Source organism: Ailuropoda melanoleuca, chromosome 4 (genome assembly GCF_002007445.2).
Source record: "Ailuropoda melanoleuca isolate Jingjing chromosome 4, ASM200744v2, whole genome shotgun sequence".
NCBI lineage: Eukaryota > Metazoa > Chordata > Mammalia > Carnivora > Ursidae > Ailuropoda > Ailuropoda melanoleuca.
Window position 1 is genome coordinate 25,105,644 of NC_048221.1, and position 15,196 is coordinate 25,120,839.

At 39.4% G+C, this 15,196-nt stretch overlaps 1 protein-coding gene across 40 annotated transcripts in view; it reads left to right on the forward strand.

The window, feature by feature from the left end:
• Window positions 1–5,160: 5,160 nt before the first annotated feature.
• SLMAP (sarcolemma associated protein) overlaps window positions 5,161–15,196 on the forward strand; it is a 149,960-nt gene continuing 139,924 nt past the window's right edge. For 39 of the 40 annotated variants that reach the window (XM_019805278.2, XM_019805267.2, XM_019805316.2 and 36 more), the window contains exon 1: window positions 5,161–5,947. In XM_019805278.2, coding sequence (XP_019660837.1) covers window positions 5,750–5,947 — 198 coding nt within the window. In that variant the 5' untranslated portion in view covers window positions 5,161–5,749. The remainder of the gene's footprint in view (window positions 5,948–15,196) is intronic. The other variant, XM_034658526.1, reaches the window with a different exon arrangement.

Consider the following 15,196-nt stretch of genomic DNA (forward strand, 5'->3'; position numbering starts at 1 on the left):
CACCCACATGGCTTAGAATTCAAAATATCTCATGTATGAGATTTCTTAATTTAAGACTTTTCTGTGCCTGCCGAATACCAGTGGGTGAAGAATGCCTTCAATGTCATTTTGGCATTTCTAACACCCTGCACAGCTTGGTAGGATTCTTTACCCTTCCAGGTTACAGCAATCCCAGCTTTTCTCACGGTAAAAAAACCCCTGTTCTTTCTGTTTGTTTAACATTAATTTTAAGAGATACTGTGGTAGAACTTAACAAAAGGAGATACTTTTTATTTCTACATTTATGAACCAGTTTCTCCATATACAAATTAGGATAATACAGCTTGCTCCTTACTGTATGTGGAAGGCTAGGGGATTTCTTACTATAAGAATAAAAAAAAATAACATTGTCTGAATATCTACTATTTTCTAGGCATCATGGAATGATGGCACTTTGTCCTGCATCATCTTACCTAATCCTAACAAAACTCTGCGAGGTTTTTTTTTTTTTTTTTTTTTTTGTTAAGATTTTGTTTACTTATTAGAGAAAGAGAGAGAGAAAGCACAAGCAGGCGGAGTGGCAGAGGCAGAGAGAGAAGCAGGCTCTCTGCTGAGCAAGGAGCCTGACGTGGGATGCGATCCCAGGACCTTGGGATCATGACCCCAGCTGAAGGCAGGCACTTAACCGACTGAGCCACCCAGGCATCCCAAAACTCTGTGAGGTATTATCTACTTTTTTTCAAATAAGAAAACAGATTTAGAGAAGCTAAATAATTTATGGTTTATAGTGCTGGTAAACTGTGATGCAAGGTCTGATTCTGAAACCTTGATTTTCATTACTCTACTTGAACTTAGGAGAAAGATGAAAATGTTCTGAAGTCCTTTGTTTGCCCTCAGGTCCTTCAGCAATTGAAACCCACTTTTGTGCACCTCTTCTTGACCAATTCCTGCCCCTTATGCTTCAGTAATATAGGCCTACATGTAATTCCCATAAAGTCCTGTTCTCTCAAGTTTCTGGTCTTTGTTTATGATGTTTTCTTGGCCTAAAATTTCATTATCCCACTACTACCAGAATAGCTGCCCTACTCCTACTCATTTTTCAAGTCTCAGTTTAAACTACTCCAAGCTGTTATATGGTCAATTAATCTTCGACAAAGGAGGCAAGAATATGCAATGGGAAAAAGACAGTCTCTTCACAAATGCTGCTGGGAAAACTGGACAGCCACATGCAAAAGAATGTAATTGGACCACTCTTTTACACCATAAAAAAACCCCTCAAAAATGGATTAAGGACCTAAAATGTGAGACCTGAACCCATAAAAATCCTAGAAGAAAGAGCAGGCAATAATTTCTCCAACATCAGCCATAGCAATATTTCTGTAGATATGTCTCCTGAGGCAAGGGAGACAAAAGCAAACATAAACTATTAGGACCACATAAAAAAAAAAAGCTTCTGCACATCAAAGAAAACAATCAACAAAACTAAAAGACAACCTACTGAATGAGAGATGATATTTGCAAATGACATGTCTGATAAAAAATTAGTATTTAAAATATATAAAGAATTTATACAATTCAACCCCACAAAAACCAATAATCCAATTAAAAAACAGGCAGAAGACATGAACAGACATTTTTACAAAGAAGACATACAGATGGCCAACAGACATGAAAAGATGCTCAACATCACTCATCATCAAGGAAATGCAAATCAAAACCACAATGAAATATCACCTTATACTTGTCAGAATGGCTAAAATAAAAACCACAAGAAACAAGTGTTGGCGAGGTTGAGTAGAAAAAGGAACCCTCATACACTATTAATACGAATGCAGACTGGTACAGCCACTGTGGAAAACAAAATGGGTATTCCTCAAAAAATTAAAGTAAAGTTACCCTACAATCCAGTAATCCTACTACTGAGTAGCTACCAATAGCATTTACCCAAAGAATATGAAAACACTAGTTCAAAGGGATATATGCACCCTTACATTTATTGCAGCATTATTTACAATAACCAAATTATGGAAGCAGCCGAGGTGTCCATTGGCTGATGAATGGATAAAGAAGAGGTGGAATATGTATGTATATATACATATATACACACACACACGATGTAATGTTATTCAGCCATAAAAAGAATGAAATCTTGCCATTTGCAACAGCATGGATGAATCTAGAGAGTATAATGCTGAGCAAAATAAGTCTGAAAAAGACAAATACCATATGATTTCACTCATATGTGGAATTTAATAAAACAAATAAAGTAAAGAAAAAGAGGCAAACTAAAAAACAGAATCTTAACCATAGAGAACAAACTGATGGTTACCAAAGGGGGATGGGAACAATAGGTGAAAGAGATTAAGAATATACTTACCTTGATGAGCACTGAGTAACATATAGAATTATTGAATCACTATATTGTACACCTAAAACTAATATAACACTGTATCTTAACTATACTGGAATTAAAATTTAAAAAATCAACTACTCTGCCATGCTCCCATTACTCTTGATATACTCACAACAGCAAGTATCTTACTATGTCATCACCTAAATTGTGAGCAGTTGAGGGAGTCGGGATTTTTTTCCATTGTTGCAGGGCTTTTCAAAGTAGCTGTTTCCCAGTTGGCATTCGATTAAATATTTATAGAATGAACAAATGAAAGTATGCACAAATAACTTATGAATTCATTCACAGAATTCATTAGGGATTTGTGAAGGGACCTGTATTACTTTATTCCACATAAGCCTAAAAGTTACCATAAATGAAAACTTTTCATCCTCTTATATTAAAACTTTCAACACATCTTTTCCCCCCCCCCAGAATAAAGTATCTGGAACACAGTAGTAGTTAAATACATATTTGCTGAGTTAGTGAAGAGTCCTAGAAAAGTACACAAATATACAAGGTCTTTATAATCTAATGCATATTCTTCCCTCCAGACTCACTCTGTGCCATTTCTACTTTATCCTGTAACAGTAACAGTATGTAATTTTCATTCATGCATCAAATATTTATTGTCACCATTATGTGCCAGGCACATTGGTCCACTGTTTTAAATAGCTTTTTTCCTTTCTTACTGTTCTCTCTTCCTGGAAATTTAAGAAGCCATTCTGCAAATACCTCATTTATTGTGGTTTTCCTACCCTCCTTCCTTCAGTTCAGTTAGTTACCTTCCTCGGAAGGCTGTCCCTGACATCTTTAGTACTCAGTGCTTCCTTCCATCTTAGTCCTCATTACATCAAAGTGAAATGATCTGTGTCTATTTTGGCCCTTCCCTCATCCCTATCCCACAATACCGAGGTATTGCTTTCAGAGGGCAGGGGTGGAGTTTTGTCCACCTATGTGTCCCCAGGGCCCAGCACAGAATTTACGACAGGTAGGACAGGACCAACACCCTATATGTAAGCATTGAAATGAATTCCCACAATAATAAGTGAGTTATGTATTATCTCCAAGTTATAGATAAGAAAAGGAGACCTGAAAGGGTTTAGAAAAGTTTTAGAAAAGCCCAAGGTCACACAGTGGTAGAGCCTGTTGTCAAAGGAATTTGAAGAATGAAGCCATCATTGGTTCTAAATGAATAAAACTCCTTCCCACTATATTTTCTTGAAATTTTCGTTTAGATTTTGGATTCTTTCCCTCTATAGACCAATGACTCCTCGTCTACCATAATATTATGAGTGAGGACAATACCCCCTCTTTTCTCATATTGAAAATTGTTTGACCTCTCTCTGGAAGGAACGTGATTTTAAACTTTCTGAACTCACACTCTTTCCGGGGTAGAATCTGCATTGGAGTCCTGGGGGGACGTGACAGGTCCCATGAGAAGAGGGGTCATTCGAAATGGAATGCGGGGACTAAGAGTTTTTCTCTGGGCAGGATTCACAGAAGACTTTAGCAAGGGGAGGATGGATCTCATTTTTGATGCACAAATCCCGAGACTTGTGGGAATTTGGTTGGTCACAACTAAGGCGGCGGTAGGGGGACTGTGCTGCCCACAGCTAAGATGACTGCAAATGAACATCTCCTTCGGATGCGTCTGCTCTCCTCTTTCATTTGTATTTTCAATGAGAAGTATAGTGAATAAAATTCAGTAAAAGTTGGTGTCTTCTTACCAAGATGGTAACGTAGGAAGTCCGCACGTTTTGTTTGGAAAACCTTCAACAGGTCAAATTTCTCTTGCCCTTAACCAAAATGGCCGTAAAGGTTGTCCCATGGTTTGAAGCTTCCAGCCCTTAACTAACATGGCGTCTGGAGCTCGTTAAAAATTAGTTTGCCCTCTTCTATGCCCTTGACCATCATGGCCTCCACGGCGTCGAACACGTGACGATCCCGGACTACGGCGCGGGAGAGGGGGTAGGAGGGCCTTTGAAGGGTGCGCGTTCCCGTGGCGGTGCACCGGGTAGGTTTCAGTCAGAGTCACTATGGCGGCCGGAGCTGGCAAGGTAAGCTGAGGCGGCGGCAGCGGCGAGGGAGGCTGGACCCGTCGTGGCGTCCGGGCTCTAAATCCCCGCAGGTCGTCCGCGGAGAGGTCGGCTGAGGTCTGGGCCAGTCGCGGGGACTGGTGGGGGGCGGGTTGAAGGGGGTGCGGGCTGAGGCGGGCGGGCACCGGCTCCTGATGGCCGTTTGTTTTGATGTTTTCCCCACCAGGTCGGAAAGTTTCCTGCCTTGTCGGGCACAGCCTGAGGTGTCCCACCGGCCGCGAGTGGTGGAGGCTGCGGCGGACCGAGCCCGGGGCCTCCAGGCCTCTCCCCCAATCTCCGGGCCAGCCTCCCTCCCCCACCTCCTCGTCCGCTGGGAGCTGTGGCTGCTGTCCCTGAGATGAGACCCTCGCGGGGGCGATCCTGAAAGAAGGCGGCCGGTGTGCTGAGCAGCAGCCAGGAGCCCAGGCGTTGGAAGGGACCAACTTCCTGCGGGCCGAGACCCCTGAGCCTCCCCGGGGTTGCGCCTCGCTCCGTCCGCACCGGCCTGCCGAGCCGGATCTCCGCCCTGGGCGCGGGGACGCCCGCCAGGTGCCCGGGAGTCCCAACTCGGCCGCTGCCCGCGCCTCTGCCTGTCCCCGCTCCTCGCGCCAAGGACCCCAGCCACCGCCGTCTCGGCTCGTGCCAGGGACCCCGTGCCACCTCCCGGGCGGCCTCCGCGCAGCAGGAGCAATGCAGACTGTCCCGCTGGAGGTCTAGACCCCCTTGCCGCCCCCCACGCCTCTGCCCTTACACTCTCGAGGCCTTCGAAGACGGGCGGTGGCTGCCCAGAGGTGCTCGGCTACACCTTCCTTCGGCCCGAAAGGACCTTCCTGGCCGCACGGAACCGACCCTTCCTTCATGCTGCAGTGCTGCAACATTTCCGCCACCGAGGGGGAAAAGCGGCCGCGATCCCAAACAAAACACAAGAATTGGTGTGTGACTCATCTGCTTGGATACCTCCAGTCCCCAAACTGTCTTCCAGGAGTTTTCTTGGCCGAAGCTGTCCGATGTTTGAGCCTTTTCTTCCCAGGGAAGAAGATGGACTGAAAGCTGCCAGTTGGGGACTTTGTGCGATTAGGGCGCTGCTGGGTTTTAAAGGAGGTGATGGGGCTTGCGCTGGCTTGTCTTCCCATTCAAGTGAAGAGTTGTTGATGTTCACTGGTTATGCTTAGACAATGCGCAGTTTGTTCTAATTTAAAATTTTGGGGGGGATAGGGCTATAGGCTTGTGAAGGGCAGTCCGGATCCGGTGGAACTCCTCTTTATCCCTTGGTAGGAGAGACACCCCCAGCCTGTCCTCGATGCCGTCAGCCTTGGCCATCTTCACTTGCCGCCCGAACTCGCACCCATTTCAGGAGCGCCATGTCTACCTGGACGAGCCCATTAAAATCGGCCGCTCCGTGGCCCGCTGTCGACCAGCGCAGAATAATGCTACCTTTGATTGCAAAGTGCTGTCAAGGAACCATGCTCTCGTCTGGTTTGATCACAAGACGGGCAAGGTAATGTCACCACGTTATCTAACAAACTTTACTTTTCGTTTCCCTTTGCCCTTTTTGCATAATGTATGCAGGATCCCAGCGTTTGCACCCAGAGGAGACTTTTAGCAAGGCCACGGAACCGACTTTTTGTGTGTCTGGTTCTATTGGAAGTTTAGTTGAGATGGTTGAATGGAAAACAGAGAAGGTATTGTAATTAAATGCCTCGGGAGGGCAATGGCATCTTGATAATGTGGTCATTCCCAGTGAAATCCCAAACCCTAATTTATTTCGGAAAACTAGAGAGTGAAACTTGGCTTCTTGCTTCTTTTTAGAAAGGTGAACTTGCAGTTCAGTGCTTGAATAAGCAAGCAGCAGTTCCCAAAGCAATTCCGGGAATTTGTCGCCAGTATTACACTGGAGCTCAGGTGTCTCAGTGGTGAGATGTAGTTAACACAGCTTTTAGTTGAGTTCAGATCAAGGTCTTTCTAGTAAGGACAGTTGTTTGTGTAAATTTACATTTTTGAAAGATTTGATGCATATTTACCCATGAAGGAGTAATTTGCAATTTTCAAAGCCAATTTCATTAAGCATGAACAACTGTAACTTCACATTTTCAGAGTTTTGTTTGCAAGTTGGGTGAACATACATGTATTGTTTTTGAAAATCACGTTTTGATGTTCCCTGCAAGAAGTTACTAAAAATACTTAATGCATAGTTATAGAGGTGATATTTAAAAATCAGTGTTAGGGAATTAATTTACTTTCTGAAATTATATCCAATTCTATCAAATATTGCATTACCTAAGTGTGATAGGATCAGTTTAATGCTCTTTAAGTGTGACCCTTTTGCATTTTTATGTTGGCACCCTAATTTACTATACTTGTGGGTACTTATATTTTAAGAATACAAGAAAAAAATTAAATAAGACCCTTTCAATTTTTAAAACTTTATGTGTGTGGAGGGTATACTGAAGAACTCATTTTTGTGCTTTTATCTCAAGCTTTAGTTGAGACTCTGAATCAGTTCCAAGTTAGAGTAAGTTATGTAAGACCTATAGGAATACCTTGGGCTTCACCTCCTGACTTTTTGCTCCCTCTTTTTGAGTTAAATGATTAAGTATTTTTTAAAAGAAGTTAAGTTTTCAGTAGTAGTATTTTGAGATGAAAGAAACCTGAGCCTCAGAAAAAAGAGAGAAAGCAATACTTCTGTTGCTACAGAATTAAGGAATTATTATATAAATCATTTTTCAAAGAAAGGAGGAAAAGATTGCGCTTGCATAATACCTATGCCCTACTCCGTGTGTAGGATGAGAACTGAGAAATATGTTAATTTTTCTGTATAACACCAGATGTTCATTTACCTATGGAACAGACCTTTTCTTTCAAACTGAAGTTTGGGTGTCTGAAAGACTTCATAGATTACCCATAATCATTTAAACTGAGTATTCATAGAACTCATCTTTCCAGCTATGAGATTCGAACATCAGTTAACTGCTAGTGCCTTAACTCAACCAGCTTTGACCTTTTTGTCTAATCTAAGGTCCAACTTAATCAAATAATAGGTTTGCGTAAAGTACATAATCTGCGAATGCACCTGCTTTACTTTGATACACTACTCAAAGGAGATTCAGATTTTTTCTTTTACTTATTTAAAAATTAGTGATTACATGAACAGTGCTTTTTATGACTGTACTAAAACCCCCACAATAGGTTATTTTGAGATGGCTAAGGCTAGATCCATAGTGAGTATTGTATAAATTGAGATGACGTGTTAAAATTTTGAGTGGAATTTGTAATTAGAAAAACTTATCTTTAAAAGATACACAGCTTATTTCCACCATTTTCACTTTTTTCCTGCTTTAGCTAAAAACAGGATATGAGGCCATTACTTTAGGTATAGATATAATTATTGATTATTGCACAACCTAATCTAGTTAAAACAAATAACCTGTCAGATTTTGCCATGTGATCAAATTGTTTTAGGCATAAAATCATTTAAAATTTAGGTTTGGACAGACAGGTTTTTATTGAGCGCTTAGTATGTGCCAGATATCCTGAGGTACACGATTCCAAAGAAGACCCACAGTTTGACCAAATATCACTTATTGTTTTCTATGTGTGAAATTTCCAGTTTGAGGATTTCTGCTATAATTGTCTCATAACAGATAAGTCACTGAGCCTACCGTATATTCCCAGCAAATTCCTTTATACAATACCAGAATCCCCTCCTATAAGCATCACCTCAGGCAAGTTTTTATTTTTCAAAACATCTCATCTCTAAGCCTTAGTTTTCTCTTCTGGGGATAATAGTGGTACCTACTATTGTTTTGAGGATTGAGATAATCATGTAAATTACTTAGCACCCTGTTTGTGGCCCTTATTAAGGGCTTAGTACTTAGGGAGGAAGGTGTTTGAGGTGGGGGGAAGAGGGAACCATCTAGGCAGTTCTTTGCAGTTTCTGTAGTGCTGTGGAGTCCTAGGAAGGTAATGATAATTGTTTTTTCTCTCCTGTGATGGCATATGTAGAAGTAATCTTTTAAATTGAAGCATATGAAATTGAGAACTTTGTTCAAATTGGCACTTTCCCTGGGAGGTGGAAAATTGGAGTAATATATATACCCTTTGGTTGACTTTTACCTTGTGATTTTTGCATTCTGCACTGGCCATTATAGGAGACCCATTAAAAGCTGGAAGAAGTTATAAACACTTGAAACTTTCTGATTATTCAAGTAATACATATTCATTGTAGAAAATATGCAAAATATAGGCACATGGAAATCTAGGTGACACTTTTTAATGCTAAGTTTGTGGATTGTGTTATGATACTGAAAACCTGGAGGTTGGAGGATGACAGGTTTGCCATAAAGTGGAATTTAATACGCTTTCCCAAATCATCTACTCAGGGGTGTAGCAGTCCATTATTGCCCTGCTTGGATGCTGACCCTGTGTATCATCCTTCACTTCTCTTTGGAGGTCAAGCTCTTCAAATTAGATATATATAACAGAATTGTTATTAATCCTTTTGACCAAGGTACCACTGAACAAGCAAATCTGTCCATGGTTACACAGAAGGTGTAGTGAGTGGACCGCCTCCTTCTGATTTGTATGGTCCCACTTGATTTGAGTCTCTGTGGACAGGTGATAGTCTAATGGTTGATACAGTAGTCTATTTGCACTCTCTACTATAGTTTATTTAGTAATTAGTAATAAGTGGTAATAGTTTTCTACTTCCAGTTTCACTTTTTTTACTTTAATTCAATGCATATTTTTGAGCACCTGTTCTATCACGATCTGTTTTAGTGGAGGGGCCAGTAGTGAGAGGGAAGAAAACAAGAACTGATTAGAAATTGTTATTCTTTCTAGGAGCTTATATTTTGGATACAGAGGGTGACTGTACACCCTAGGAACAGTTGATTGAGAGGTGTGCCTGGGTGACTTAGTCTGTGAAGTGTCTGCCTTCGGGTCAGGTCATGATCCCAGGGTCCTAGGATTGAGCCCTGCGTCCAGCCCTGTGTCAGGCTTCATGCTCAGCGGGGACTGTGCCTCTCCCTCTCCATCTGCCTCTCCCCCAGCGCATGTTCTCTCTCACTCTCTCAAATAAATAAAATCTTAAAAAAAAGATTGAGGTAAGATAGTATTAAATAAGTTTAAATGGCAAGGGTGATGGTGTTTGAATTAGACTTTACAATAGGGGTGGATAGGTACACCTTAAGAAAAGATGTCTTTTTTGGGTGGCTTTTGTGTTTTGAGCAGATGAGAGTAGAATAAAACAGACAAAAGCAGATAATTTTGAATGAGTTTGACATCTTCACTGATGAAATTGATTTTGTTGGATTGGACAGGTTTTTTGGGGAGTAGCTATGTGTGAACATCCGTTCTGTGTGATGTTTTTGTTTGTATCTCTTTTTTATAAGTAGTTGTGAGACCCTGGAATAGAGGGTGTCTGCCTTATATGTCTGTTTCTTATTATTTTGTGTAAAGCAGATGCTGAGTAGCTGAAGCTGAGGAAATGGTTGTGGAGTGTCTTGATTACCAAGCTAAGGGCATGGACCCATGTACTGTGGGAGGCCAGGGAAGGTTCTCTACAGGGTACTGACATAACAGAACCACCATTTAAAAGTGATACAGCAACAATATGTAGGGAGGCCTGCAGCAAGTTCAAATGGGTAACAGCTTAATTAATACTTGTTGTGCGCTAACTATGTACCATACCCAGTTCTAAATGCTTTACATGTTAACTTAATTAATCCTTAAATAACTATTTAATATAGCTGCTTATTTTTCCCGTATTAACCTATGAGGAAAGTAAGGCACAGAGAAATTAGATTAGATTAACTTGCCCAAGTTCACATAGCTAATAAATGGTAGAGTTGGGATTTGAATGTCTGTACTCCGACGTTTGACTCTAGAATCTAGAACCCAAGCTCTTAACTATTCTGCTACTGCAAGGCGTTGTAACAGTTTAGATCTGATGTCATTTTGTCAGGGCACTGACTGTATTCACAGTAGTAATAAAAATGATTAAATGCCAGAAAGTGAAAAAAGACAAGTATATTAACTTGCTCATTAGGACTTCAGCAAAAAGAGAGGTTCTTAAGTACTGGATATTTTGGGGATGGTCCATGGATAGGATACAATTTAAGTTAGACCTTAGGACTTTTAAAATAAGGCAGATGTAAATAGAGTTAGGGGAAGGAGTTTTGGGTGGGAAGAATTGCTGAAGTAAAGGCATGAAAGCAGGAATGATATGTCACATTGCAAGGAAGTCATTGCAAAGGAAGAATCTTCAGAATTTGACAATCAAGATAGTTTTTTTTTTTCTTCTTCTCCATAGCTAAACATGACAGCAAAGATCCTGGCCTCAGCTTTTAGGAGAATAGCAGATCATTGATTTTATTTGTTTGTGTGTTGTTCTGCCAATTTTTTTTTTGTTGATAGAAGTAAAAATGTCATTACGAGGTGCTGGTTTTTGTGAGAAAGTAATATAATTGACAGATGTTATGTTTAAGGCACATTGATGCAAACATGTTAAGAAGGTCAGGTTGTATATCCAAAGCACAGATTCATTTCATACTTTTCACAATAGTGGAAAATTAATGAAATTTAATTTTTACCTATTCAGTTTAAAAATGTGGATGGTGTATATACTTAAAACTTTTTTTTTTTTTTCCCTGCTTAGATATTTGACTTTTTCCTTAAGTTGAATTTACTCTGCCTTCTCAGGCTCCTGTTTGGTTTTCTCAAGTGGTATTTATGTTAGAGCTTAGTATCTATTCTCTTTGGTAAACAGGGAGGAGAGTGTCTGTCATTTAGACTTTTAAGTGAAACGATCGTGAAATTGGTTCTTAATGTATGTCAGTTACTTGAATCAAGAAAAATGATGGCATTTGTTAGCTTTGGAAATATTCTAAGGACTCTCCTGTGCATGCTTCTCCCATTGCCACTGTAAGTAAATGAACAGTTTGCATGTCTGCCCAAAAATCTTGGTTGTTGCCCCATTAATTTTTAACATGATGTACAAACCCCTTCAAAATCTGTCTCTTATTTCCCTTTTTTCCAGATCCATCTTCTATTACTCTTTTTTCCTTTGCCCCAAACTGTGCAATAGCTGTGTGACAGTGTTCTCTGTTCCTAGGACAAGTGCCTTTTTGCTGTTTTGTCTTCCAGAATGACCTTTCCCCTTCATCCCTTGAGGCCCAGTTTCAATGTGAAACCTTCCCTAACTCCCACTGACTAAAGAATTAATTGCTTCTTCCTTTATACTCCCATAGAACTTTGTATATAATTTCATTATGCGACACAGACAACAAAATAACTATAATGCAAATGTGCTTGCCCTGCCAGATGTGAGCTCTTGAGAACAAGAGGATAGGCACTACATAAATGTTTGAATGAGTGAAATGTGAACAATGGAGCGGTCTGTACTTCTACAAACCCTGAGGAGGGTCAAAGGGCAGAAGGTCATTTGAGTTAGTCCTTAATTTGAGATCATGGACTCAATTACCAATAGGTAGTCTTTATAAAAATCATTACTTATTGAGAATTTGCTGTGTGCATGACAGTTTGCTAAGCGTTTTGGGACCATAGATAATCTTGTGTTTGGTGACATTAATTTTGAACTATTACACACACATATATATACACACACACACATATATATATGCATGTACATATATATATGTATATCCATTCTCATGCAAAATAATACTTTTATTTTAGGGGTTTTATAGTCAGAGTACTTTCTTATTTCACTTGATCTGTATAACACTCTTAGGAAGTAGTTAGAACAGCTACAGGCTGGATACCTTTTATCCAAAAGGAGTTGGATGTTTAGAGGTTATCTGTACAAGGTCAGCTATTAGTGACTATGGGAGTTGGGACCAAAATCTAGATTTTTTTCCCCCTTGAAATGAAAGCCAACTGCTAAACATTTATTCTAAGCTATCTTATTATGGACTGAACAGTTACTGTAATGAAAATCTGTCTTTTGCTCTCTTGAAAGATAATCTAAGCTATTATTTTCTGGGTGCATAACTAAAATGCTTGTCATATGACAGACTTCCAAAGACTGCAAGAACCTGAGTTAATTATTTCTCTGAGTCAGCTAGCATTTTTTTAAACATACCTCTAATACTTCCAGCAATAAATATATATATTTTTTTAGGCTTGCATTCAGGGAACTGATTTGGGTTTGGGTGTTTATGCAAATGAATGAAACAGCCTTGGAAAAACTTGCCTCCCATGTAAATTTTTATCCTCTAAAGAGAATAGCTGTGGGGCATCTGGACAGCTCAGTTGGTGAAGCCTCTGACTCTTGGTTTCGGCTCAAGTCATGATCTTTGGGTCCTGAGATGGAGCCCCAAGCCCTACATCAGGCTCTGAGCTTAGTGTGGAGTCGGCTTGTCCCTCTCCCTCCTCTCTGCTCCTCCTCCTATGTGCTTGTGCTCTCCCTCTCAAATGAATGAGTAAATAAAATCTTTTTAAAAAATATAGAGAATAGCAGACAGGTATAATGAAAAAAGTTAAAACAAAATTTATGTAGGCACTTGAAAACATGGAAGTTTTTGGTGATTAGTACTGTATCCTTTGTCAAATACAGTTTCGGTTAGATTTGAATTTAAAGATGTGAGAAACATTGTTTTCTTATTTAATTGTATTAAGGATTTGTCAGTACTTCCCGGCTTATAGTTTTATCTTCATTTATAACTACTGACTTGTTCTAGCTGAGCTGGCAGAAATGAATTTCCAATATGGATTTTTAAGCTGTTATTTCTTTTTTTTTTTTTTTTAAGATTTTATTTATTTATTTGACAGAGATAGAGACAGCCCAGCGAGGGAGGGAACACAAGCAGGGGGAGTGGGAGAGGAAGAAGCAGGCTTATAACGGAGGAGCCTGATGTGGGGCTCGATCCCATAATGCCGGGATCACGCCCTGAGCCGAAGGCAGATGCTTAACCGCTGTGCCACCCAGGCGCCCCTTAAGCTGTTATTTCTTATTTTTTACTTATACAAATAACAGGAATACAGTCTCAAAAATTCAAGCAATAAGGAATAATATAGAGAATATATATGTTCTTCTGAACATAGGTACCTCTCTTCCTCTTCCCCTACTCCAGAACTAACTGTTGTTTTAATTTGCTATGTAATTTTCAAAACTTTCTGTGGGTTTACTTACTCTGGTATGTAGATAAAGAAACATAGTTTTTCGTTGTTACTTTTTTCATAAGTGATTGGATCATAATTTAAAATGTACTTTTTAGCTGATGATATCAAGTGAATTGTGGTAAGCCTTCTCTGAAATACGTTAATATTCTCTGAGTTCTGACCAGCATCCAGACTGCTGTAAAATTATCTCATTTAATCCTCACAACAAACTTTTGAAGTAGATAGTGTTATTGTCCTGTTTACAGATAAGAAGACTGAGGTTCAAAGAGGTGAAGGAATTTCAGGGTAACTAAGATATTGGTGGAGTCAGGATTCAAATTCCAGTCATCTGATTGCAGAATGCACACTTTTGACCACTCTATTTTTTGCTGCCTCAGCACTCTTAGTCATTATTAATCTCATCACCAACCTGTTAGAGAAGAAAAAAGTGCATTGAAATAAAAATCTGATTGTCTATTAATTCTAAGATATTTTGGTAGTAAATCAGTTTAGGGTTTTAATTGAAGATTAGTTCCTCAAACAGTATTTATTAATCACTTAACACTTTACAGGTTGAATAAAAACAGCTCTTTACATGAAAAGATATTGGAGTATCACTGTTCAGATACTATAATATATGAAAAAAGATATTTTTTTTCTTTGATAATTTCTAAGTTTAGTATGTTTGGAGGTTGTGTTTTAAGTAGAATGTGTGTGTGTGTGTATATATATATATATATATATATATGTATGTATGACCCCCCATATATAAATCTAATGTAGAAAAAATGACTATATTTTGTTTTTTAATTGTTCGTTGAAGTACTAACTGCATTACTAGATGCTAGTTATAAAGTTCATTACATTTCAAAAATTCAGGGATAGAATTAGTATTAGCTATACTATTAGTTATACTATTACCATAGTATAGCTATGGTAGTTATGCTTGTAGAAGAAACAAAATTTGTAGTTCTGAATTGTTTGCTTGGTGAAAAGGAATTTATAGAGTTACTATATAACCCAACAATTCTATTCCTAGATATATACCCAAGAGAAATGAAAGCATGTGTCCATACAAAAATTTATATGAATGTTCATAGTAGCATTATTCATAATAATAAAAAAATGGAAAGAATCCAAATTTACCATTAACTGATGAATGGATAAATTGTGGTATACCATATAATGGAATATTATTGAGCAATAAAAAGGAGTTAAGTACTTATATACATACTACAACGTGGATGGACCTTGGAAACACTATGGTAAGTGAAAGAAGCCAGACACAAAAGGCCACATGTTGTGTAATTCTGTTTGTATGAAATGTGTAGGATAGGCAAATCCATAGAAAGAAAGTAGATTAGTGGTTTCCAGAGTTTGGGAGTAACAGGGAGTGTGATAGTTAATTTTATATGACAATTTGGCTAGGCCATAGTAGCCAGTTTTTGGTCAAATGCCAATTTAGATGTTGCTCTGAAGGTATTTTTGAAATATGATTAACATTGGGGTGCCTGGGTGGCTCAGTGGTTAAGTGTCTGCCTTCGCCTCAGGTCATAATCTCAGGATCCTGGGATCAAGCCCTGAGTCAGGCTCCCTGCTTCTCCCTCCCCTTCCCCCTCCCCCCCCC